Raw genomic sequence first — 23,370 nt, 5'->3', positions numbered from 1 at the left:
TTTGTAGGAGGCATGTGAGCACAGCCTTTGTGTAAAGGGCTGCCTTTATGTTTGGTAAGTTCCCCAAGACCATCTCTGTAATGGTAATGTGTATGAAGTGCAAAATGTAGGTAGCAAGCAAATGCGCGACTATTTTTTGAATAAAGCAAATAATGTTATGCTGTAGATTTAGATGATAGATATCATATAAATATCTATTAACTTCTCTAAAAATATTTGCCAGTATAGGGAGTGCAGGAAGTGCAAAATTGAAAAGCCAGATTTGAAAGGTTGTGATGTTCTCTCAATTAAAAACGGAAACAGAGGCTTTTACTTTGTTTGCTGGGTTGCCACCAAGAGTTTTCATCTCTTCGCAATTGCTTTTATAGATCTGGAGACTCAACAGCCAGAATATGGAATCTCAATGAGAACAGCAACAGTGGTTCCACTCAACTAGTTTTGAGGCACTGTATAAGAGAAGGAGGACATGATGTCCCCAGCAATAAGGATGTGACTTCACTGGACTGGAATGTAAGCTGGCTTCTAAGACTGTGTGTGGTTTTTAACTGTCTAAATTTAATTCGGACTCAATTACAGCTGCTGTTCTGTATCTTTTATATCTGAGGTGACCAGAACCTCTGTCCTAACCTACTGACCTCTTGTTTCAGATACTCATAATAGACTGAACTTTCCCCTGTATGCTTTAATTTTCCAGTACAGTTGCCATCTTCAAGCTTAATGATGATGTATCTATGTATCTATTTTTAGGAGCATGAGTAAAAATAAACTCAGCTAACTTTAAGAGTGAAGATTAAACAAGCAGTCTGTGTAGTAATGAAAGCTGATTAATATTGTGTTTGCATCCCATAGTTATTCTGTTTTGGCACATGAGGAGATGTGAAGCTGCTTCTGAGATTGAACTATCAAGACACACTCCTATCTGAATTATGTTGTATGAAACAAAATGTGCTCACCTGGTAGTCTATTTGGGTAGGAGCATGTGTAGTCATTCTCTTTCACCCATCACCTTCTAGGTGAAATTGTATTACTTCATCCCTTATTGACCTTCATCCTGCGAAATCCTTTATCTATCTTAGATATTACAGTACTGCATAGGGATGACTGAATTGAGCAAAGAAAGCAGGTATTCTTAGGAATCCCCAGTGGCTGGGCAGTGTCTTTGGCAAGATTAAGACTGCTCCTTTCTGCTGCTGAGCATTGTAAAATGAACTTATAAGACCTTGCAGGAACCTTAATTAATTTTGAGATCATTTTCATTCTTTCCATTTTGTTGATATTAGTATAGACAGAGTGATTACAACAAATTGAAAACTAAGTACCAGGAAGGATTCTCATCAGTTACATACAGTTTCAGTTGCTGGTCAAAGACCAAGATTTGATTAATCTTTACTGCAGTATCACTGTCCTTTGGTGTTAGGTGAGCTAGGTGCTTCACAGAAATGTAAGATAAGGTAGCTGTGCAGGTCAGCTTCCCCTGTGTATTGTTTATTTGACACAATAAAGTTGATGAATATTACAGAAAGTGCAGGTAAGTTAACAAAGCAAACTAAGATAAGGTCAAGAATGTGTATTTTTTGTTTTCTGTGTACATCATGGGAAAGAAAAATTGTCAGGAAAGACCGAATTGAGAAGTAGGAAGTGGGAAGTTGAAAGAAGAAAATAAGCAAAGATTCAGAACAGTTATAAGTTACCAATAGTGCATTCTTCCTCTAATAGTACCTGCAGCAGATCCATACCCTTCCAGTCTAAAGTGATACTTTACTTGCATTGGGCTAGTACCTAATGTAATTAAATGTTCCTCATTTAACCACCATAAGTCCTTCCAATGTGCTTTCAGTCTTCCAGTGAATACGAATTACTGCTAACAAATTTGGATAAACTCTATGTCTAATCCCTGAGCTTTCCTTCTCTTTTCCCTTTTGCTGTTGCCCTTGTCCATATCAGTGGCCCACATAAGCATACAGCACAGTGAAGTTGACTTGAGTTTCCATATTTTTTCCCCTATGTCATTACATACTTGACTTAAATCTGCAACCACTCTGACTGCCTACAGAGGGTTGAGTTGAACGTATGTTTTAAAGAACTGTTTTATACTTTTTCCTAATTTTTTACTCATGATGTTAGAAATGCCATCTGCCTTTATTGTTTATTTAGAACTACAATATTAATCATATTCCATTGTGAAATTTTCACATTGTTTAATATATTAAATCAGTTCTTATCTGTTTTATGCGATCTATGTTATAACAGGAAAGGTTATTTCTAGCAGTCATATTCAGATCATGTCCTTTGATACCAAGGGTAAGGCTAATCTCCCTCATATTTAGCTATCTAAACTGGTCATCTCGGTTCCTGCTAAGAGACACGTGCCTTCGTGGAGGTCAGGACAAAATCTACAGCAAATAAGATCATGAATTGCACTCCAGAAGCAGTTAGTGCTGCTAGTTCTAGAGGGAGACTAGGTTACTCTGTTAGTCTAATTCCTGCCTTCTGAACTTCTGGAGGTAAATGGGGTGAATCTCACTTCTAATCTAAACTAAAACACTTAGGGACTAATTGCCCACTGCTAACAGTACCTACCCACCTCAGCTGGTTCCAGAGTCAGGTTCCTTTTGATTTCTCTCATTCTGGCCCAATAAATCTTTCATTGCCATACAGGAGTTATCCTTCAGTGAAGATCTGCCTCCAGCAGGATGCATGTAATTTGCTGATTAAAGTTACCAGGCTTTTTTTCTCATAATTGGAACCTGTAAGTTCCACTTAGAATTCTGAGACTGCCCATCATGATACTGTGCCTCTGAGCATGTGTGGGAATCTTTGTTTAGGCAACCTGGAAGCAGCTTCATTGTGTTAGACGGTGTTCAAGGTGTTAATGGTAGGTAGCTTCTATGTTTAGGTTCTACTTTTAAGTACGGATGCCTGAAATTCATTTAACTGGGATTTAGTAAGGGTATTCAGAATCTGTTAATGATTCTTAGTCTTTCATGTCTGAGATGTAATATCTGTTTGTTATCTGGAAGAATCCCAAATAATTTTTTTCTATCTTGTTTTCCTTTTCTAATCCTCTTGAATAAATCACTTTTATCTGATGGCATAGCTCAGTTTTTCAGAGCTATGCCAGCAGAGGGTTTTATTTCCTCATTCTATTTGCAGTACTAACCTTTAGATTAGATTATATAATAATGACACCTCCATTTTACTGCGTGGACTCAGATTACCTATAAATTGTAATGCACAAACCTGAGGGGGGGGGAAGAACATTTTGGTTGAAACAGATTTCATCTAGTATTGACCTTTGACATTTATATGCATCCCAACAGAGTGACGGAACACTATTGGCTACAGGCTCATATGATGGTTTTGCAAGAATATGGACAGAAGATGGTAAGTCAGACAACAATCAATGGTCCTACACAGTTAACAGCAATAAAGAATAAGTTGACTAATTCATAAACAAATTATAACGTTAACTTTTTCTTTATTCCAGGTAACCTTGCAAGCACCTTAGGTCAACATAAAGGTCCAATATTTGCCCTGAAGTGGAACAAAAAGGGGAATTATATTTTAAGTGCTGGTGTTGATAAAGTGAGTTCTAAAAATACTTAATTATAACTTCTAAGTGTGCTGACTCAGTGAGCATGTGCTGTTGAATTCTGCTGCTCCAGAAGCTGTGGGGAGTTCTGGGGAGTTTCTTTAATTTGTTCCAATGTGTGTTGGATTTCCTTGGGTTAAGTGATTGAGTACATTTTTGAGACTTCACATAAATATGTGAAGTCTATTTTTGTGTGGAAGTTTGTTTTAACAGGAAGCTCTCCATTTGCTTCCTGTTTAAAATAGCATCTTAAATGTTTCCATAAAAGAAAGAACTGCGTCCACTACTTAAGTATATAGTTTTATCAACTAATTTCCAAGAAGGAAGTTACCTTACACATACTGACTGCATTTTTAGCTCATTTAGCGATTTAGACATTTAGCAATTTTAATTATAGAAATGTTGTATTTGGATAAAATGTGTATGGTTTCCTTGACAAACATGCAAAATATGGTGGTTCTCAACTGAAAATCGAACAAAACATGGTCATTTCAGCTAAGTGCATATTAGAGATTAAAATGAACAGATGACTGCTGATGATGAGCAGAAATCCATTAAAACTGAAACTGGAAAATAAACACAGCATTTATCTTGCCTAACTTTTGATATCTAAAAGATTAGATTTGTGTGTCGTCTTTGGCTTCCTTTATAAAATATGGAGAGAAAAATGGTACTTCCAAGTGATGAGTTGCATGGCCTGTGATACTCTGGGATGCACGGACAGTGCTCCTCTCCAGTAGCTGATAGAGGAAGTCAAGGGAAACGCACTCAGACTCACTCTGATTTGTAGGGTAGATGAATCTATATTTTCACATAGTTGTGAAAATGGAAATTTGTGAGAATTGAGTTTTATTCCTTTTAATACTGGCCCATATGCAGCTCCATTTGTCTCCTAACAACAATTCCCAATAACAGCAGTGATTCTTCATGAGATCTGTTGTCACCAAGGTGAGGCACCCTTCATTTATTTTCTCGAAGTATGCACTCCCAGTAAGCTGACAGTTCACCTAGGTGGTAGTTTTGAGTTGGGAAATTGCTTACGTGTGCTGTGGGAATGATTTAAACCTATAGAAAACAAAGCATACTGTAGTCTGTCCTGCCACAGTAGCAGGAAGTGGTAGGTACTCTGCAGCTAAACATTTTATGTCATAATTTAATTATTAGAAATGTAGTATCACTTAGGTTTGCAGTCAAATTCAACTTGCATCTTAGGAGAAAGGAAGTCTTACTTGATAACTGAAAGAGCTGTAGCAAAATGCTTATTACAAATTTGTTGTACTGTCCTCTAGCATTATTCAGTGAGAATATGCCTCTTTTTAGCAGTTACATTACTTCCCCTATAGGGGTGGTACTTCCATATCCACACTGAGATAATTATTCTGTAATATTTGGAAGGGATTTCTGTTTATTCAGCTGTACAGCACACAAGGCTCTCTGCAGTCAATAATTTTACAATTGCTTCTCTGGCCCTCAGAACCCTTCTCTCTATTTGTTTTCTCTGTGCTGAACACTCACTAACCATTTTTTCCTCCTTCTCCCCCACACAGACAACAATAATTTGGGATGCTCACACAGGAGAAGCTAAACAGCAGTTTCCTTTCCATTCAGGTAATTTTTGCAGAACTCATGTTACTAACATAAAATACACATCATAATTTTGTCAGTCTAACTTATCCTTTTGTAAAAATCTGTCTGCCAGAGAAAAAACAAATTTTGAACCAGTATTTTTGTGCCTTAACTATTCTGAGTAGCATGGTTTCTGGGTTTATCCCCTTTTAAGTGGGATAGGTTTCTATGAGAAGCAGCTTTGAAAGTCAAACTGAGCTCCAGAAGAGGATTTACATGCCAGCCAAGCCTACTCTGCTGAATGATTGTGTCATTATCTGTATACTTGAGTACTATCAAGGTTAAAATGGTGACTTTAGAAAGAAGCAAATGTGGATCTCTCAACAGTTTGCATTCTCTGCGGCAAGCATGAAGGTTTTCAGGGGTTTCTCATCTTTTAATTTTAACTTGAATTTCTTTTGTATTTGCTTTGTCTAATTATCAGAAGTCAACAGCAATCTTACTTGGACTGCCAGTTGTACATCTTGTCCTTCTCAAGAACACAGGAGATAGATTCTGATACAAGATATAGACAAGATACAGATTCTGAGTAATCTTGAGTAACAGCAGTCACTGATGTAATCATAAATTCACATGAGATCAGACGTCTGAGATGATGATTGAATTCATAATCCAGACCTGGTAAATTGTGACAAATATTTGCGATGGGCATCGTCAAACTGAGTCAAACTGAGATTAAAACCGTCAAAAATACTACAGGTTCTGACGCTATGAAGGTTCACTGTAACTAATCACTTCTTCATGCAGCAGCCATACACAAGATACTTAATGCTATTAAAAAACACATTGTTCTAATTTTAAGATGTTAATTTCCACAGTCTTAAATTCGATTTCCAGTTGGTCTCATTCTCAAATACTCACATTTGCAAAAGAAATGGCTGTTCAGTGGAAGACAAAAATTATGTCCATGCACACACTCTACATTTTTGTCACTCCAAGTTTATTAATTCAACTGTCAGTTTGGAGGAGCCAGGGTCTGTTGACGCATTTTCTCATTGCGGCATTTATTTATCAATCAGAACTGTTCCACTGAACCACATTTTGCACTGTATAATGTTGTAGGTAATGAAATTCTTAGGCTTACTAATCCCTAGCTATTGATCTAAATAGTTATGGATTCAGAACCTGGTTGCCTCTTCAGAATCATGCTCACTGAAGTATATCTGTCTTAGCAACATGCACTGGGGACGCATCATGATTCTCCCTTTAGCAAGTTGAAAACTTAACTATTTATTCCAGTGCAGTACAAAAAAAATTGTTACTACATGTGTTGTCTTTTGCCCTTAAGACATGATTGAATTGAATTTATCATTTCAAATATGTCTTGATAGGAATGTAAAAAACAACAAATTACTGATAGGCCAAAAGCATGTAAACAAATTCATGCCCCTTAAAATCAGCAGTAATCTTTGTCCCTAGATCATTCTAAAGCCAAGACCTCATCCTGACCTTCTTGCTTCACCTGTTCACTAGAACAGACTGACAGCAAATTAATCACCATATCTGGAATCTGAAAATCTTATCAATACAGAGATTAAATGTGGCGTTTAAATGTCTGGTCTATAGAGATCATAGTTACTTAATCACATACTTGTGTGGCATTCTTCTTTGCTTATGTCTTTGAAGTCTGGAGGCGGTTGGCCTAGGAACAACAGAATTTTTACTCAGCTCTTACAACATGCTTAGGTAACACACATGCAGACAAAACTGTCATAACTTTCAGACTCCTTTGTCTAGGTCTTGAAGGCCTCCATATCGTTGATGTTACACCCCGGTTTAGACACTTAAGTGCTCTTTAAGATGACTCATTAAGAACAATTAACTCCATGTTTTGAGCTTCTCATTCTAAAACGCACCAAAATTTGATGTGAAGAGGCCTGAATTAACTGATAATTATTGTAATACATTTGTTCTTGGCATTTATTATAGCTGCGTTTCTTAAGGGCTTCTTGTTGCTTTTACTAGGTGACATTCTAAGTGTTTTCAAGCAATTGGCCAGTGTCCTGTGGTTTTGAAGACACTTTGGCAATTCAATTACTTGCATCAAAATCTGCGTTGGATTTTTTTTTTTCTAGACACTTTCATGTAGTTATTTATCCAGTAAATATATGATTAACCACACTAATAAATGAATCTGTATTAATTATCAACGCTCTATAATTCAAATTATACAGTAATGCAAATCCATTGCTTTAGGTGCCAGTGGCTTTCAGAAAATTACTTTTCAACTCATGTCTCATGCTAGATATTAGCCCCGAAGGTATATAGCTGTTAATGAAGACAGATCTTTTGTTTGCTCTGGAACAGTAATACAAAGCTTGCAGCTCAAAAATAAAAAATAAAAAGACAAACAGGCAGTTAGAGAAACAAAATCTTTCATGCTTATTCTCATTCATCGGGAACCTCTAAGTAATCTGCCTTTCTCACACAGATTTCCTTTGCAGTTCTGCAAAGGATTCCTTACCTGTCACAGAGCTTTATGCAGAATGTTCTTTAATATTCTAAATAAATACTTGTATTTGAAACAATTCCAGCCCTCTGTTCTCATTGAAAGAGCTATCAGATGAACAGATGATGTTCAATCTCATTTTGCAGTTCATGAAAATTAGAACAGAAAAAATGTATTTAAATAGAATAGGCTTGGCAAAACAGGTATCTTTTTACCTCTGTATTATAAAAGTATTTCTCTAAGCATCCTTGCATTAAGGCATTTCTTACTTTTACTTTAATAACAAACTTACATTATAGTGTTGCCAGAGGGAGATTCAGCTTTACTTTCTAGACACCAGTCTCATTCTGAGACATTCGCTTTTCACCATTGTGCAGAAAATGACGATTGCTATGTTTTGGCAAGTCCCATATCATCCTCTGGAGGGCGGCTAAACTCTTCCTTGAATTGGAAGAAAAAAAAAAAAAGCTACAAACATAGAAACACATAGTGTAAAGATTTTGAGATTTTTTCCAATTTTGCACACAAGTTATTGTTACATGCTGACGTGCTGTCGATATACATATAGGTGTTTCAGTAGTTCAGTCTCCATTAATGTCAAACCCTCTACAGAAACTCATCCTGTGATTTCAGATAGATTTGATCAATGTACCAATCTTAAATCTATCCACAACCAAATTGAAATGAATACAGATATTGTTGATCCACTTGTGTCTGCACAGAGCAACAGGTTTGCACTCGTTGTGCAGAGTGTAAAGAAAGATGGCCTCATGCTCCTTCTCCCTCCCGTGTGTTGTATCTGACATTCACAGGACCATTTCACATTCTGATCAGACTCTATCCCAGCTGAAATCATCTTCTTTCTTCAGAGTTAGTTTTTTCCAGCAGCTCGGTTGGACTGGCTTACAGAGAAATGAACGGTACGTGAGCAGGATAGTTTTGCTCTCTTTTATCCGAAAGATTCTCACAGATAGGTCCTGCACAAAGCATCTAAGTCACCCACTGCAAAAGAGAAAACTTTGGACAATGTCTGTCAGGCCTGCAACTAGTTGCAGGTGATAGGCCCACAACAAGTTTTTAGTTTCTTTGATCCATATGGGTGACAGAAGGAAAATGACTGGGGTTGAATGTTGCTTTGTCCCTAATGTTCCTTCTGTTGTTTCTGCTTCACAGCTCCTGCTCTGGATGTAGACTGGCAGAACAACACTACTTTTGCCTCCTGCAGCACTGACATGTGCATTCACGTATGCAGACTTGGCTGTGATCGTCCCGTTAAAACCTTTCAAGGACACACAGTAAGTTTAAGAAGTCTAAAATATTAGTGATTAAGTCATAGCTGCGTGTAACAGCGATGACAGCTGATGTGTTTGCAGGGTGCATTCTAGAGCCGTTGGCGTTATATCCCATTGCTTTCCTAAAAACGTATTCTTCAGGAGTGAGTCACTGCCTGTGAGAAGGGATAAACTGTTCTAAATCATTGTAGGAGGCAGAACCTGCAACTTAAACAATGAGACTATTTATATGTAGCAGGAGCTGCAGACTGAAGGCACATAAATAAATAAGATTTTGTTTTCCACTGGTATAATTTCCTTCAGTAAGTGAGAACGATGAATAAGAAGAAAACAGTTTACCTCCAGTTGTTGTTCTGTTTTAAAATCAGTTTCATCTATTACCTGTTTTAAGGTGTATTTTACAATTCATTTTTTAGTACACAGTGCCTGTTAAAGGCTAGTTTTTCTAGCTTTCATTCATGAGAAAACTGCTATCAGTTACAGACCTGTAATTTAGATATTAACTCCCAGAACTGGCTATCTCCACACAGAGGAAAAGTAATGCTTTTGGGGATCTCTAGCTAGTCTGTGGTTAAACTCACATTAGGCTGCTATTTTATGGCAAGTTCTGTGTTCCTACTTGCAGAATGGTGGTTTTTATGATTATATGAATTGCACCATTTTGCACACGGACCAAATTTTGCCTTCAAATATTTGTACAGTTCCTCTTAATGTCAATTGAAACGTGTAAAACGGATAAAGCAAAATTAACATATTTTCCAGGATTATTTTCACTGAGGCTCTGAGCCAGTTTATGCTTCAAAAAAAAAAAAGATTATTTTTCTTGTTTGTGAAATGCTCTTTTACACTGTTACTACATATGTATGACCCTCTGAAAAGCACCAGAAACTTTCTGATTGCCATGGGGATACATTAGGTTTAGTTAATTGCAAAGTGCTATAAAAACTAACCTGGAAAAAATCATGAAATATTCAGTATGCTGAATTTCATCAGAAATACAGTCCTTTTTAGAGAGGCCTGTGTTGTAGAACTGCAGTACTAAAAATAATAAAGTCCACAAAACTCTGTGCCCCACTGGTATTTTCTGTTGCAGATCTACTAAATATTAAGCTAAGAAACACTTCAGTTTAAAAATCAGTTAATGCTGTGTTATTATTCTGTCTGGATTGAGGGTTTATTTAAATCCTTGCAGTTGAGGAGTTTGAGAGTGGTTATACTAGAAAACATATCAGAAGACTGACTGTGTGTGTTTTTCACCAACGCAAAATGGTGACCATTCCTAAATGATGTTTGAACAGTTTGTTAGGGAGGCAGCTCTTCTTTTGTTCGCCCATAGAGTGAAGAGCTGTAATTTGTGGTTCACCTTGTTGGAGACATAAACCATGAGCGCCCTCTGCTGGGTGCTCAGTACAATGCGAGTAACCTGAATATTCCCTTAATAAAATCACTCTTTATTTCAGAATGAGGTTAATGCTATCAAGTGGGACCCATCTGGCATGCTACTAGCATCTTGCTCCGATGATATGACATTAAAGGTAATATAATCTCCACACCTGCTGATCAAAAAGTAAAGACAAAAATTATTTGTTTTTCAATCTTCTCAGAATCTTCTCCAGAATTATATACTATATGACTGAATAGTCTTCATGAACAATAGTTTAATTTCTCACAGATTTCTTAAAGCCAATGGGAAAGATTGAAAATAGAGAAGTAGCCACTGGGAAAAGTGAAACATCCTATCCAAATAAGTATCAATGACTGATATGATCCTTGAGGTCCCTTCCAACCCATGCCATTCTATGATTCTATGATATGTCACTGTCACAGAATATTCTTAGTTTAAATGTACACACATATATATTTATATACAGATACATATATACCTGCTTGCCTGTCAATGGAAGTTCAATCCCTATGCCAAGAAGCAGTCTATTGCAAAAAAAAAGTAAAGGTAAAGAATTTTTCCCTTGGAGTCTTTCTGTCTGCAAGTAATTTCACTGAAGTCATCTGATTTTTTTTTTTTAAAGCTGTGGTCAGATCCAGATTCTGTCTTGGGGATAACACTGGCTACCAGCACAGCCAGGCCACAGCACTGTACCAACAAAGTACTGTTAGTACAGGAAAGCTCTGGGCTTGCCAAAATTCTTCTTGTCATAGAACTTTTCCATCCCAAACTCTTCTCGGTTTTGTTGCCCCTTCCCAGCTGCATTAAATGAAGGCTATGTATATACAGGAAGATCTGTATTGTAACAACTAAGCCCTCCTGCTGGATTGCAGAGTTAGCCCAACACTACTGTTAATATATACTGTTTTCTCTGAGCAAAGCAAACATCCCAGGCAAGATACAGTTTTGCAAATAGAATTGCACTAGTAATACACATTTCTCATAATATAATTGAGTTAAAGCTCATATTGCTTTCCACTGCTGATCAACACAGGTAAGGCAAGAGGCATTTCTAGTATGCACAGTGCCTATGTGTAAGAATGGAAACAGAGAGCAGCAAAACTTGTAAATGTAGATGAGAGTGAGGTGAACACTGCTATTTGGAATATTTTCTCTTAATATGTAGCCATGTAATAGGTTCTGCTCCATTCTGTTCTGTCTTTGCCACATTCCCTCTGGAGTCTCATTCCCTGTGGATTCTAGAAACATTATTCTAGATTATTCAGAATGGAAATTTACAGAAAATAGGGCTAGGAGAGACATAAAGGGAACACCTCATCTGTTATTTTCCTACAGAGCAGTATTGCAGTAACCAGTGTTACTCTGCATACACATTCTGACCCCCTGGTCAGAATGACCCAGTTGCACACTGTGTTTTAAAAACCACCATGGATTGTTGGTTACCAGTTCATATTTCTGACTGAATTTGGCACAAGTGTGAGTCATTTGCTATCACTGGCCTAGCCAAAGGCCTCTATCACTCCTTCAGTGATTGAAACTGCAAATTCTTTTCAAGCAATTTTTATTCTTCCTTTGGAAACAAGTCCTCTTCCTCTCCAGCTTTTCTTTTCCCTTTTTTTTTTTTCTTTTTTTCTGAGTTTTTGATATTTTTCTGCAACTTCTTGGAATACGTTGCCTTTTAGCTATAGAATATAGCTCCCATAAAAGTTTTGTTTAACATTTCCAAAAGTAGACTTGGGTATGCTGCTGAAAAATCATCGTAAGAACCTATCATTTCCCTCACAGTGCAAATTATAACAAGTGAGTTAAATTGTTCCTACTTTTTTGGTATCTTTCCAAAATGGACTATTTCTGGCTTATTTTGCTTGCTGTGAATTAGCATAGTTTTGTTTCCTCAGTTACCTGAAGAAAAAATTTACTAAATTACCTGCTGTCTCTACTGTACGTTGTTTATCTTATATTTAATTGTTTGGCTATGCAACACTGCAAACATAGCTATCTTCTTCCATCGTTCATACTGTTAAAAATAGCAGGAAAACAAATGGAGTTTAGGAAGAAAAGGAAAATCTGACTTGGCTGTTGGGAAAATTGCTACATTCTAAGCAGTTAAAAAGAGTTTACTCGTATGCTGTAAGATGACTGCTGTTGTGTTCTGTGACTCAAACCACAAGTTGAACTTCTCTGAACAGAATAACTTCAGATTCTGTATGAAAATACATGCATAGGCAATGGCCAGTACAGCAACTGTTCAGTTCTTCTGATTGATTGAATAAGTACTGTTAAATGTGTAGCACTTTTCCCTCATGGGACTGTTCTGACATGTGCATGGTAGGTGTCAAACTGCTGTATTAATAAACTCAAATTAGGTTGTATTTGTATATACGTATGTGTGGCTGGATACTAAGTAAACAAACTGCAAGAATAACATTGAGAGAACTGAAATAATTCACCTGAGATTGTTAACGTTGCTGTTTTTACCCCTTTGCAATTACTCTAACATAGATTTGGAGTATGAAGCAAGATACCTGTGTACATGACCTTCAGGCTCACAGCAAAGAGATTTATACTATCAAATGGAGTCCTACAGGACCAGGCACCAGCAACCCAAACTCCAACATCATGTTAGCAAGGTAAAAATACACCTCTTCCTATTGCCTACCAAGGAGAAGAATCATTGTTCTGACATGTAACTCCACTATCACCTTGCTGTACCTTCTGTTTACAATTCTAATAAGCCATCTGCTGAATAAAGTACCTGCACTTCTAAATCGGGGGGATGGATACAAAAGGCAGAGGAATTGTATCTGAGAGATGAAAAAGAGGGGTTGAGTCATAGGATATTTTAACTTTTCAGTTATCTCGATAAAATGATTGTAAATGTGGCATTGTATCTTCATATCCAGCATCTGGTTGTTACGAGTGCATGTCTTAAATGAAACAGATGGCAGCCTGTTAAGGCAGTCTGAATGTGTTCTAACAAGGGCCATGCAGTTCACCTGGACAGATACTGTTTTTGAAGTCTTGTTAATTAATGGATAATGCTCAAAATTCTACTTAAAAATCTGTTTCAAAATTCTTCTGTGAGTTTAGGAAGTATATTTACTTGTAGAATGCCAATTAAGGGTTAGTACCATGAGATTATCAAATCAGTTCATGATGTTTTCAATTTGGGAAAGAATTGCATTGAGTTGTTTTCTTTGTTTTACCCTTCAGTCTGGTAGTGGACATGGAAGAATTTGGCTTTCTTGGAGTTGTTCTTCTAATATCATTTGTAGTACCAGTTATTTCCCTTGTCTTTCTCTAGGCCCACGGTTGGGGATTTAGATGATCTATAACAACAACAACAACAACAAAACAGCACTGAAACAAAACAAAAAGAATCACAATTCTAGAGAATTGCAGAATATTTATTAATAAAAAGCACAAATTCTTAAGGACTAGATTTCTCTACAATTTCTCTAGAACAGTTTATCCTATTAATGGCAACGTGCATTTTACCTTCCTGGATAACAGCAGGTGAAACCTCAGAAAGAGAAGCTTGGCCTTCTTTAGGCTAAGGTCTACATGTGACAGTTCAGTTCTGTAGGTACAGTCCTTGTCATGGAGAATGTACAAGTGTTAATGTTTTGCTTTTCTGCTTGAAACATTATTTTCTGCTTAGCCAGAAAAAAAAACTCTTGGTATTCTTTTCAGACATTGACAGTATCAAACTACAAATGGATTAACGCCCAAACTAAGACATGCTTTGTGTTTGAATGCTTCTTGTAGTGCTTCATTTGATTCCACTGTTCGGCTGTGGGACGTTGACCGAGGTGTCTGCATCCATACATTAACAAAACATCAAGAGCCTGTCTACAGTGTAGCTTTTAGTCCCGATGGAAAATATCTAGCCAGTGGGTCCTTTGACAAATGTGTCCATATATGGAATACTCAGGTACTATTTTGATTCATACGAATGACACATTAATAGCAGAAACTTAAATGGAAAATATATATACCTCTGTAATGATAGGGTTAACTTGAATGTACTGACTGATAGAAATCCCAGCGTAACAGTTGAGTTGCTAGAAATAAGTGATACTTGTATTTAGTAACAAGATGAGTTCAGTTGTGAATCTGATGCACCTGGCTTATCCTTTCTGGTGGTGAGATGAGCGATAGAAAGGGATAGAAAGATCCCTACAGACTAGGGATGGGAGATACTCCAGAGAAAAGTGGAGTGTTTGGAGTTTTTTCTTCCTAGAGCCAAGAAGTTCTTTCCAATCATGTACTAGATCCTGAGTACTGAAAGCGAGCTAAAATTGCTGGGTTCTACTTTCATGTCCACACAGCTTTTTTCCTGAAACTGTTTGGTGATCAGTAAGTGCTTGGAAACTGTGGAAGTTCTCCCTTTACTTAATTCTAATGCAAGGAGATGTATATTACATGAAGAACCTGGGGAAGACCCAGTCTCTCTCATACTGATGGCAAAAGTGCCATACAGTTCCACAGTTCCATGGATTTGGTTTTGAATATTGATGCCAAAGCGCTGAAATAAACAATAAACTTTAGAGGGAGACATCTCAGCTTAACTACATAGACCTTTACTGCTGTAGAGCTGACAAAACAGATGTTTAAGAGTTATAGTGTAAATTCCTTTCTGGATGAGCCTGTTTCTCTTCAGCATCAAAGACCAGTTTAACTTTAGCATCTTACAAAGATGACTAGACTATAGTTAGGTGATATGGATAGTTCCCATGCATCACCACTGTCTTCTCTTTAATTTTGTGACACAGAAAAAGAAGGAACTTCTGTGTTGAATGTTTGCATGCTCTCTTGCTTTGTAGAGTGGAACTCTAGTACATAGCTACCGAGGCACCGGAGGCATCTTCGAAGTCTGCTGGAATGCTAGAGGAGACAAAGTGGGAGCAAGCGCATCAGATGGATCGGTAAGAAGCTTTACATGCTGTAAATGTTGAGAGGCAGTTATTCTTCTGGAGACTGTCAATGAAGAACATGTATGCCATGTTGCCTTTTCTGGACAAGACTCAAGGTATAGACAGCTCCAGACAGAAATAAGTACTTCTGTGGGGTATATTAGAACTGCTTCTGATTTGAAAGGTTTTGTATGCTAGGAAGTGATATTTTTATTGAAAATGAAGAGTGCTTGTGGAATTGGTGAATACTGTCAAAGATGAGGATGAATTTTAAATACGTACTTGATAAGAACAGCGGTAGTGTTTCTATCATTATTTATCTTAAATGTCAGGTTTTAATGATTGATCACACACTCTCAGAGTTGGTCTGGGGCTTTCTAATTTTACCCCATAGAAGAAATGTACCTTTGAATAGTACCTGTGGGAGCAGTTTTTCAGTACAATACCCAGCAAGTTCATCCTGTGGTAAAGGAAAGCTACTGCTGAACATAAACTAGTTATTCATTACAATTTTTTTTGTTATTTGTTAAAAAATTCAGTTATAGCATGATCAGCTTGTGAAGGACACACATATTATACACCAACTAAGATGACTTTTCTACACATCTGGCTGGCATAACTCTACTGTAGAGTAGTATTTTTCCACTGTTTTTAATGAAGGGTACACAGAGAACATGATTCAGTTGTTTGAGTTGTACCATTTGAACTGGTGCCATGCCTGGCTTCCAATAGCTGTTCCAAACTGGCACTTGTCTGCTCTATGTCCTGTGTCGTGCCTGACCAGCCTGTGCATATATTTTGGAAATACTTAAAAAATTGAACAGGCAACTAAATAGAGCATATAATTCTATAAAGGGTGTGCCATCAAAATGCTGGTTTGTAATTCAATGCAATCCCAGCTAAGTCTTCAGCGTGTGTTTTCTACTTCTGTTTTGTTCCCTTGCTTGTGTGCATGTAAACAGGTACTCAAGACAGACTTGATTTGAAGCCTGGGAGTATAGCACACAGCTGGCTGATCAGCCTGTATTCTGGGCCGTATATAAGTAGGAATTCCAAATAACTTTCAAAAATGTTTCTTAATCCTGAGTCTTTTTTCTCTAGGTTTGTGTTCTAGATCTGCGGAAGTAAAAGTGAAGTTTTAGAAGAAATTTCAAATGGACCAGCAGTGAATGTGTGGGGAGAAGCACTCTTCAAAACTATTCTTAACAGCTCCAGAACTGTACGAACTTGAACAAAGTTAGAGTGTACTGTGAAACCAACTCTCCCTGGCCACAGGTGTCTAGTATTTTGTCCGTAATCTTCATCAAGGAGTAAAAACACAGTCACTTCAGAGGGGGAGGGAATGGTTTCCACCTGGAACATTCAGCCTTGGAAGCATGAAGCCACCAGCTAGGCATTGCACTGTTTGGTTTGCGTCTGAGAACTTGCTCTGATGGCTGGGAAAAAAAGCTGTGCCAAAAAAAAATTTAATAAAAAAAAAAAAAGAAAATGCTGTGATAAACCAAAAGGGAAAAAAAAAAGTCCTCCTCCATGCGGTGTTGTATTTTTTTCCTTCCAATTTGGACACTACAGTTGCTCTCCCAAAGGACGTTCAAAGACCAGTTTGTACTGATGAAATGCTCAACTTTGTAATCACAACACTTTCTATTTTCTAGACTACTTTTTTTGTTCAGTGGTTTTTCTATCAGCTGGAATATTATAGCCTGGAGGATCCCAGGCTTAGGATGAACTTTTGTTGTTTTCCTTTTATTTCTCCCTTCCACTCCCAACTTCTCCTTCCTTTCTTTTCTCCTTTTTCTTCTTGCCCGTTTTTTTTTTCATTTTTTTCCCTGTATGCCCATAGTAGATGTAGCCAGGTGGACATGACAATGAAAATTTTTGACAGACTGCTTCTCCTCTCTTCTCTGTTTCTTTTCCTTTCTTTCTCTCCGTTTAAAAGAAAAAGAATCCTCCATGCTTCAGATCTTAGCGTCTCAAGGGCACTTTGAGCAAATTGTGTAATAAGTGCTTTATATAAGAATGCAGTGCTGGGGAAGATTTTTACAGGAGAAAGATGACTTTTAACAGAAAGAACCCAGTGTATTTTTGGAAAAAAAATATTTTTTATGTTGAACACAGTTTTAAAAGCTGAAAATGGCCACCAAATGTAGACCAGTTGTGTAATTCAAGGAAAAATAATGACAGAATCCAAGGAACATGAAAGGTGCAGTATCCTTTTTGTCTTCTCTCTCAAAAAGTGCTGTAAGGCCAAACGCCATCTGATAAAATAAATGCCAGTCATTTATTAAGAGACCTCTTCCAGCAGCCAGAGATTTATACGTCTCTTCTCACTTTTGTGGCTGTTTGATGATTCACACTTATTAAAAGGAATTCGTAGCTTTGAGACCAGAAATATAATATTCAGTTTCATGAGTGCGTATTTTTGTTTATCCTCAGTAACGTGGGGAAAACGATTGTCCATCTTCTTTCCTCGAGAGACAGTTCAGATTTCATACAGACCGTTTGTTTGGCTGCCTGTGGCCTCGTTGGGCAGTGCTGTCCTCCACTATCCTTGGTGTTCATCCCATCAGCTGTTTCTATTCCAGTAAGTCAGTGACTTAATGGGACCAACTGGACCAAGATACATTGACTGTGGCTATCAGCGTTGAAGAATGGACTCTTGCCACACTCCTGACCATCTGTGGTTGGCACATGCCTAAAACCAGGCTCTTCTGTTGCATCTGGCAGTGCATCACCCTCTGCCTTGTGTTTTCCATGTGACAAGAAAGACTCTGGGTCTGCAGATGGAAGGTCACTGTCTGTCCAGACAGGTTTAGCTTTGAGTGGTGCTCAGAAGACAACATAGAAATCTCAATTTGATGAGGAACCTGATAAACAATATATAAACTATTTCTTAATATATATATCATGATAAAGTTATAGTGGGCAAATGGTCAGAACAACAATAAAGACTTCCAAAGTACCACCTATCCAGTTTGGACATGATTTCCTTACTGTGAACTAGACATCTGCAGATGAAGATTTCTTTACTGTAAGAGCAAATGATGGATGCAGAAAAGATACAGGAAAGCCAAAGGCAGAGCTTGCTGGAAGTGGTGTAAATGCAGAGGCAGCCTTGGGGTGGTGGCTGTGTTATTCAGACAGATCCTCAGAACTGCCTGAGTTGAGCTGCTATCCTCCCTAGCCCGCAGGCAAGGTAAGGGTTTGTAGGACAGAGAAAAGGAAACTGAGAACCCCCTGAAAATAGCACAGCACATTGCCACCCAAAGTCACTATTTCTGTAACACAGAATCTGTCCTTTGATTTGACCACAGCTGCTGAAGTAGTGATTTGATCTGAGCAAAAATCAAACAAGAGCCTTGATACTGAACTGGTGGTGCAAGACCCACTGGGCAACACAGCATAGTGGAATTTGTATTTCCTTTTTTCTCTTGTATTTTCTTCTCTTTATACTTAAATCTTTACAGAATCTGAGTCCTTTCCGTGGAACCAGACACTGCAGCTTCAGTTGCTTTTCTTAAAGATACGTATTTGGAAAGGAGAAAATAAGGAGAATAAGTGGCTGCAAAAAGTGCTAATTAGTCTGAGGGGAAAGCAGCTGTATGGCATTTTGGTTATTAATTACAATTAGGCTTGTTTATAATTTGTGTCAGAGAACCGGACACTGGATGGTATTGAGGACTATTTTCAGTGTCAAATGTGTCTCTGTGTAGTTTGCAGATTCCTGTTCCAGGAGTGTGGCTGTAGATGATCACTTTGCACTGTTTTATAGCAACTACTTGCTCCTGCTAATTTAAGTCACTATTTACAAAAGAGTACTTACTAGAAGAGAGACTTGAATTTGAATACGAAGGTTTTATGTGGTTTTCTAAAGCACAGTTGGGTTGATGCTTGGAAAAGAGTCATTGCATGTACATGGTTAGCTTTCCAAGCTGCTTTTGGGTGGCATTTCTGAGAACATCACACAAAAGTTCCCGGTCTGCAGACAGCGGAGGGCAGAGTGGATGGGGCCCTGGGATGGCTCTTGTTACCCATTATGCAGTGCTTGAATTCAGCCAGATCTCAGGATTCAAAGACATGGGCTTGCTCAATCTGAGTTTGGCCATGCCACACGGTTGCCTCCTTGCTCACCCTGAGCTTTGTGCTTGTTCCAGAAATAGATACTGTAGATACCTCAGCAGTGTCAACAGTGTGTGGTTCTTTTTTCTTTTTCCTTTTTGCAAACTGCTAGTGAGAATTACGGCTTTCCTCTACTAGTCTGCATGGAGGTAAGAAGCCAAGAAAATTCTGATGTGTGTAGATTTGCAAAGCCTCCTTGTGAGGGAGGCCACCCTTCTGGGAGTTCTCTGGACAAACCCATCAGATTGGCAAGCACCATGTTGGACAACTTTCTTTCCCTCCCTAAAGACTGGGAAGATCCTCTGAGGTACTGCAGTAGGTCGCTTTCAGATAAAATGTGTGCAGCTGTTGAGGCAAAGGAGAGCTGAAGACGTAGTGGCAAAGGATAATCCTGTCCCAGCAGGCTGTGCCTTTAGGACATGGGCAGTTGGAAGGCTTCTCCAGGCATCAGTTCAAGGCAAAATGTAAACCAAGGCCTTCAGGACTGCTCTCACTTTCCTCTGTTGCTGCAGAAACATCCCTAGGCTAACACTGCCATTTTGTGGCTGCCCCTGCAACAGAATAGCATGAAACAGCAGGCCAGCAGATTTGAGCAATGTTCTCGTACAGTATTTTTGGATTTTGTTTACAGTTCTTTTTAGTGAGAGAGAATTTAAAAAAAAAACAAAAAAACACTTTAGTGACCAAACAGGACTGTAAAACCATCAAGAAGCTTATTGGATTTTTGTCATTGCTGGCTGTCTGGAAGTGGCCTTGAAGTGAAAAAAACAATTTGTGAAAAACCTCTCCGCTCTGTGGGCTAGAAGGATACTGGATCTTTTATGTAGAAAACACTGGGTCCCTTATGGGGCACTAACGGGCCTGACTTACAGGGTTATACACACATTAACCCCATGCTACATCTTAGAAATTTCCTTTTAATTTGTTAAAAAAAATGAGAAAAAATAGCTAATTTTAGAGCCAAGTGAAGTGCACTTTGTCAAATGTAAGGGTCTGCTTTGTTTTTGGGTTTCTTTTTTCTTTTTCCCTTTTTAATTTTTCCTCCTTTTTTCCTCCTTTTGCCTTTTTAAAAGATGTGGTTCTTTGTCAATTGCAGAAACGTTCTTTCAGCCACTCACTGAAATTCTGAATTCTGGCTTCTGCAGTTTTTATTGTCTGTGTCAGACTTGCAGCCAGACTTGGTTCTCATTTCAGCATTTTCCAGGTTCTGTTGAAACAACATCAACCCTTATTTTGTTTCTCCCCCACCCACACTTTCTTCAAATTCACCTTGTGTATTGTAGCTCATTTGTTTTAAGGAGAGAATCAACAGATCATATTCAGTGTCTTGAATAAATTGCTATATTTTGATATTAGAGAATTCTGTGCGTGTTGTTCCTTATTCTTTCCTGGCTGTTTTGCATTCCATGCTTAGGAGCTGGAGTTGGGTGACTGAATTGTTCAGTTTTATTTTCCGCCAGTGATGAGATTTTGGAATTCCATCATTTTAAAAGGTTCAGAAGGCTACAGTACTGAGCATTGGCCTGTGCAGATGGTCAGGAACCATTCTGAGTAAGGCTGGGTTAAGGTTATTAAAAAAAAAAAATTCCTCTAAAGGAAATTTCTCCAGATGAAATACACTGGACTCTAGCTTGATGTACATACATTGTTAATCTTTTCTTCAAGCTGTTAAGGCCTTTAACCCAACTTGAGCAACTGGAGGTTTTTGAAAGACATTGGAATATGCCAGCTCATGGCCTTGGGCTTCCATTCTTCTTTTCAGCCATTACCAGAGGTACCTAGAAAAAAAGGATGTCCTGTCCCTGCTCAGATGCCCAAGGAAAGCAAGATTCCTGCAGTTGTCCCCTCCAATAAGAGCCCCTGTGGCACCCCCTGAGAGCTCTTCTGCTGGCCTGGGCATCACAGCACCAGTGCCTCAAAGACACAGTGGGGTTTCTGAGCTTTAACAGCTTACATGTGTGATTTGTAGCTGGTTTTTCCTCCACAAAATGGGACCCACAGCACATGTGGGATTTTTGCTTTGTGACCATGTACCACCAAGGCCATTTGCCTAAGCTAAGGCTTAAAGATTGTCAAGAGCCTTCAAAAGGAATGAGTGCAAAGACCAAACATGGTTTTACATATCACAATATCCAACGTTCAGGTATTTAAGAACTTGATATGAAACATTTGGGACAAGTCACCTGTTAGAAAATCCTGTAGGATGATAATCACAGAATCACAGAATGGTTTAGGTTGGAAGGGACTCAAAGCCCCAACCCCTGCCATGTGCAGGGCTGCCCCCCACCAGCTCAGCTGCCCAGGGCCCCATCCAACCTGGCCTTGAGTGCCTGCAGGGATGGGGCACCACAGCTTCTCTGGGCAGCTGTGCCAGCGCCTCACCAACCTCTGAGTAGAGAATTTCCTCCTAACATCTAACTTAAATCTACTCTTAATTAAAAAATGTTTCCCCTGTCCTATCACCACCTTCTCTGACAAAGAGTCTCTCTCCAGCTGTCCCATAGGCCCTTTAGGTACTGGAAGGCCGCTGTAAGGTCTCACCAGAGCCTTTTTTCTCTGGACATTCCCTTAGGCAGGATCAGCATATTATCATGCTATCAAGTACTCAAGAAAGAGAATAATGCTGTTTTTATCTCAGTTTATGCCCTGAAGTTTGTCCAGCATTAATATACAATGAATTCCCTATAAACATGCAAGTTGAAAGCAGCAGAACAAATATATTCAGCTCTCACAAGACCACAAACCACCAGAGGTCTTCACTGCAGCTTCTCAAAGGAATGCTGGAAAGCTTGGAAAGGAGAGAGCCACTGCAAGGCTAAAGCTTTAACACAGCACTATGTAAAAGCTGCCGCTTTACTGCTTCTTAATAAATTCTATGCTATAGTCCTACTTTTAGTCACATCATTTGCAGTCGCATTTCAAGAAAACGTACTACTGTCAAACTAAACCTGCAGTTTACTTTTCTTTATTTATCCTACAAATATTTACTTAGCCTGTAGACTATTTGACAAGTAACACCTGAAACACTGAGCAGTCCCAAGCACTTGCTTCTCACTCCTGCCAGAGAGCAACACAATAAAAGGGCATTTGTTCAACCTGTTCTGGGAAGGTGCAATATTGCAGCATTGCACTCAAAACCACTTCCCTGCCATCTTTCTATGCATCATTTCCCATCAAGGGAAGATCAATGTCATCCATTACAAGCCCACACAAATTCATACTGAAGCTCCGTGCTCTGAAAAATAGTATTTAAAGCTTTGAAGTCCCTTAAGTGAAGAAATGACTCACTTGGCAAGGAATTCATCATTCTCACTGACTCTTTTCCCAACAGGAAGGAAGATCTTTGCTTCCTTAGAGATAGTTTTCTACTTCCTTTTGAATACATTCACAAAACCCAAAGAACACAAAACCTAATAACCACAGGAAAGCAGCTATCGCCTCTTTTCCTGCTGCAAAGCCTAACATCTTCTGCCTTCATAGGAGAAGCCTTGACTTCACTGTGTGAATCATCAGTATTTACCTCAATACAGTAGATTGAGGAAAGATTCTGCTCAACTCTTTTCAAGCCCTTCCCATTACAAACTGGGACCAAAGTGGCATCTCTGTCCTTTGTGACAGTGATTCATCACAGTAAAAAAGGTTTAGCAAATGTGAGAAGGGTTTTAGCTGAGAAGCACTGGTGTCCTGCTGTTCAAAACCAGAATTATTTCCCTGTGCTTCTTTATGTCAATTGAACCAACAGAGAATTGTGTCCCTACACACAGTGTTGTTGCTCCTGAAAAACTGTTGAGATAAACAGTACCTCGGAGGGAAAGACAGAAAGGTCAAACCCTTGGAAGGGTTTTTGAGGCTTTCTGCAATCCATACAGCTGCAGTGTTGCGCCAGAGGGACTGCAGGAGATGTCACTGCTGAGAATACCTTCATTGTCTCCGCTGGCTGTGGCTGGGACCACTGGTTCCTGAGAATGCTA

General features: G+C 38.6%; 1 protein-coding gene across 5 annotated transcripts in view; it reads left to right on the top strand.

The window, feature by feature from the left end:
- The window catches only part of TBL1X (transducin beta like 1 X-linked), a 197,979-nt gene extending 177,220 nt beyond the window's left edge, over positions 1-20,759 (top strand). For all 5 annotated transcript variants that reach the window (XM_090125922.1, XM_031596119.2, XM_031596118.2 and 2 more), the window contains 10 exons: positions 369-510; positions 3,321-3,384; positions 3,488-3,585; positions 5,140-5,200; positions 8,841-8,962; positions 10,420-10,494; positions 12,867-12,994; positions 14,133-14,298; positions 15,191-15,292; positions 16,382-20,759. In XM_090125922.1, coding sequence (XP_089982048.1) covers positions 369-510; positions 3,321-3,384; positions 3,488-3,585; positions 5,140-5,200; positions 8,841-8,962; positions 10,420-10,494; positions 12,867-12,994; positions 14,133-14,298; positions 15,191-15,292; positions 16,382-16,408 — 985 coding nt within the window. In that variant the 3' untranslated portion in view covers positions 16,409-20,759. The remainder of the gene's footprint in view (positions 1-368; positions 511-3,320; positions 3,385-3,487; positions 3,586-5,139; positions 5,201-8,840; positions 8,963-10,419; positions 10,495-12,866; positions 12,995-14,132; positions 14,299-15,190; positions 15,293-16,381) is intronic.
- Positions 20,760-23,370: the final 2,611 nt, after the last annotated feature.

Source organism: Phasianus colchicus, chromosome 1, assembly GCF_987193195.1.
Source record: "Phasianus colchicus chromosome 1, bPhaCol1.hap1.1, whole genome shotgun sequence".
NCBI classification, from domain to species: domain Eukaryota; kingdom Metazoa; phylum Chordata; class Aves; order Galliformes; family Phasianidae; genus Phasianus; species Phasianus colchicus.
This window is presented reverse-complemented; position numbering and strand designations above follow the sequence as displayed.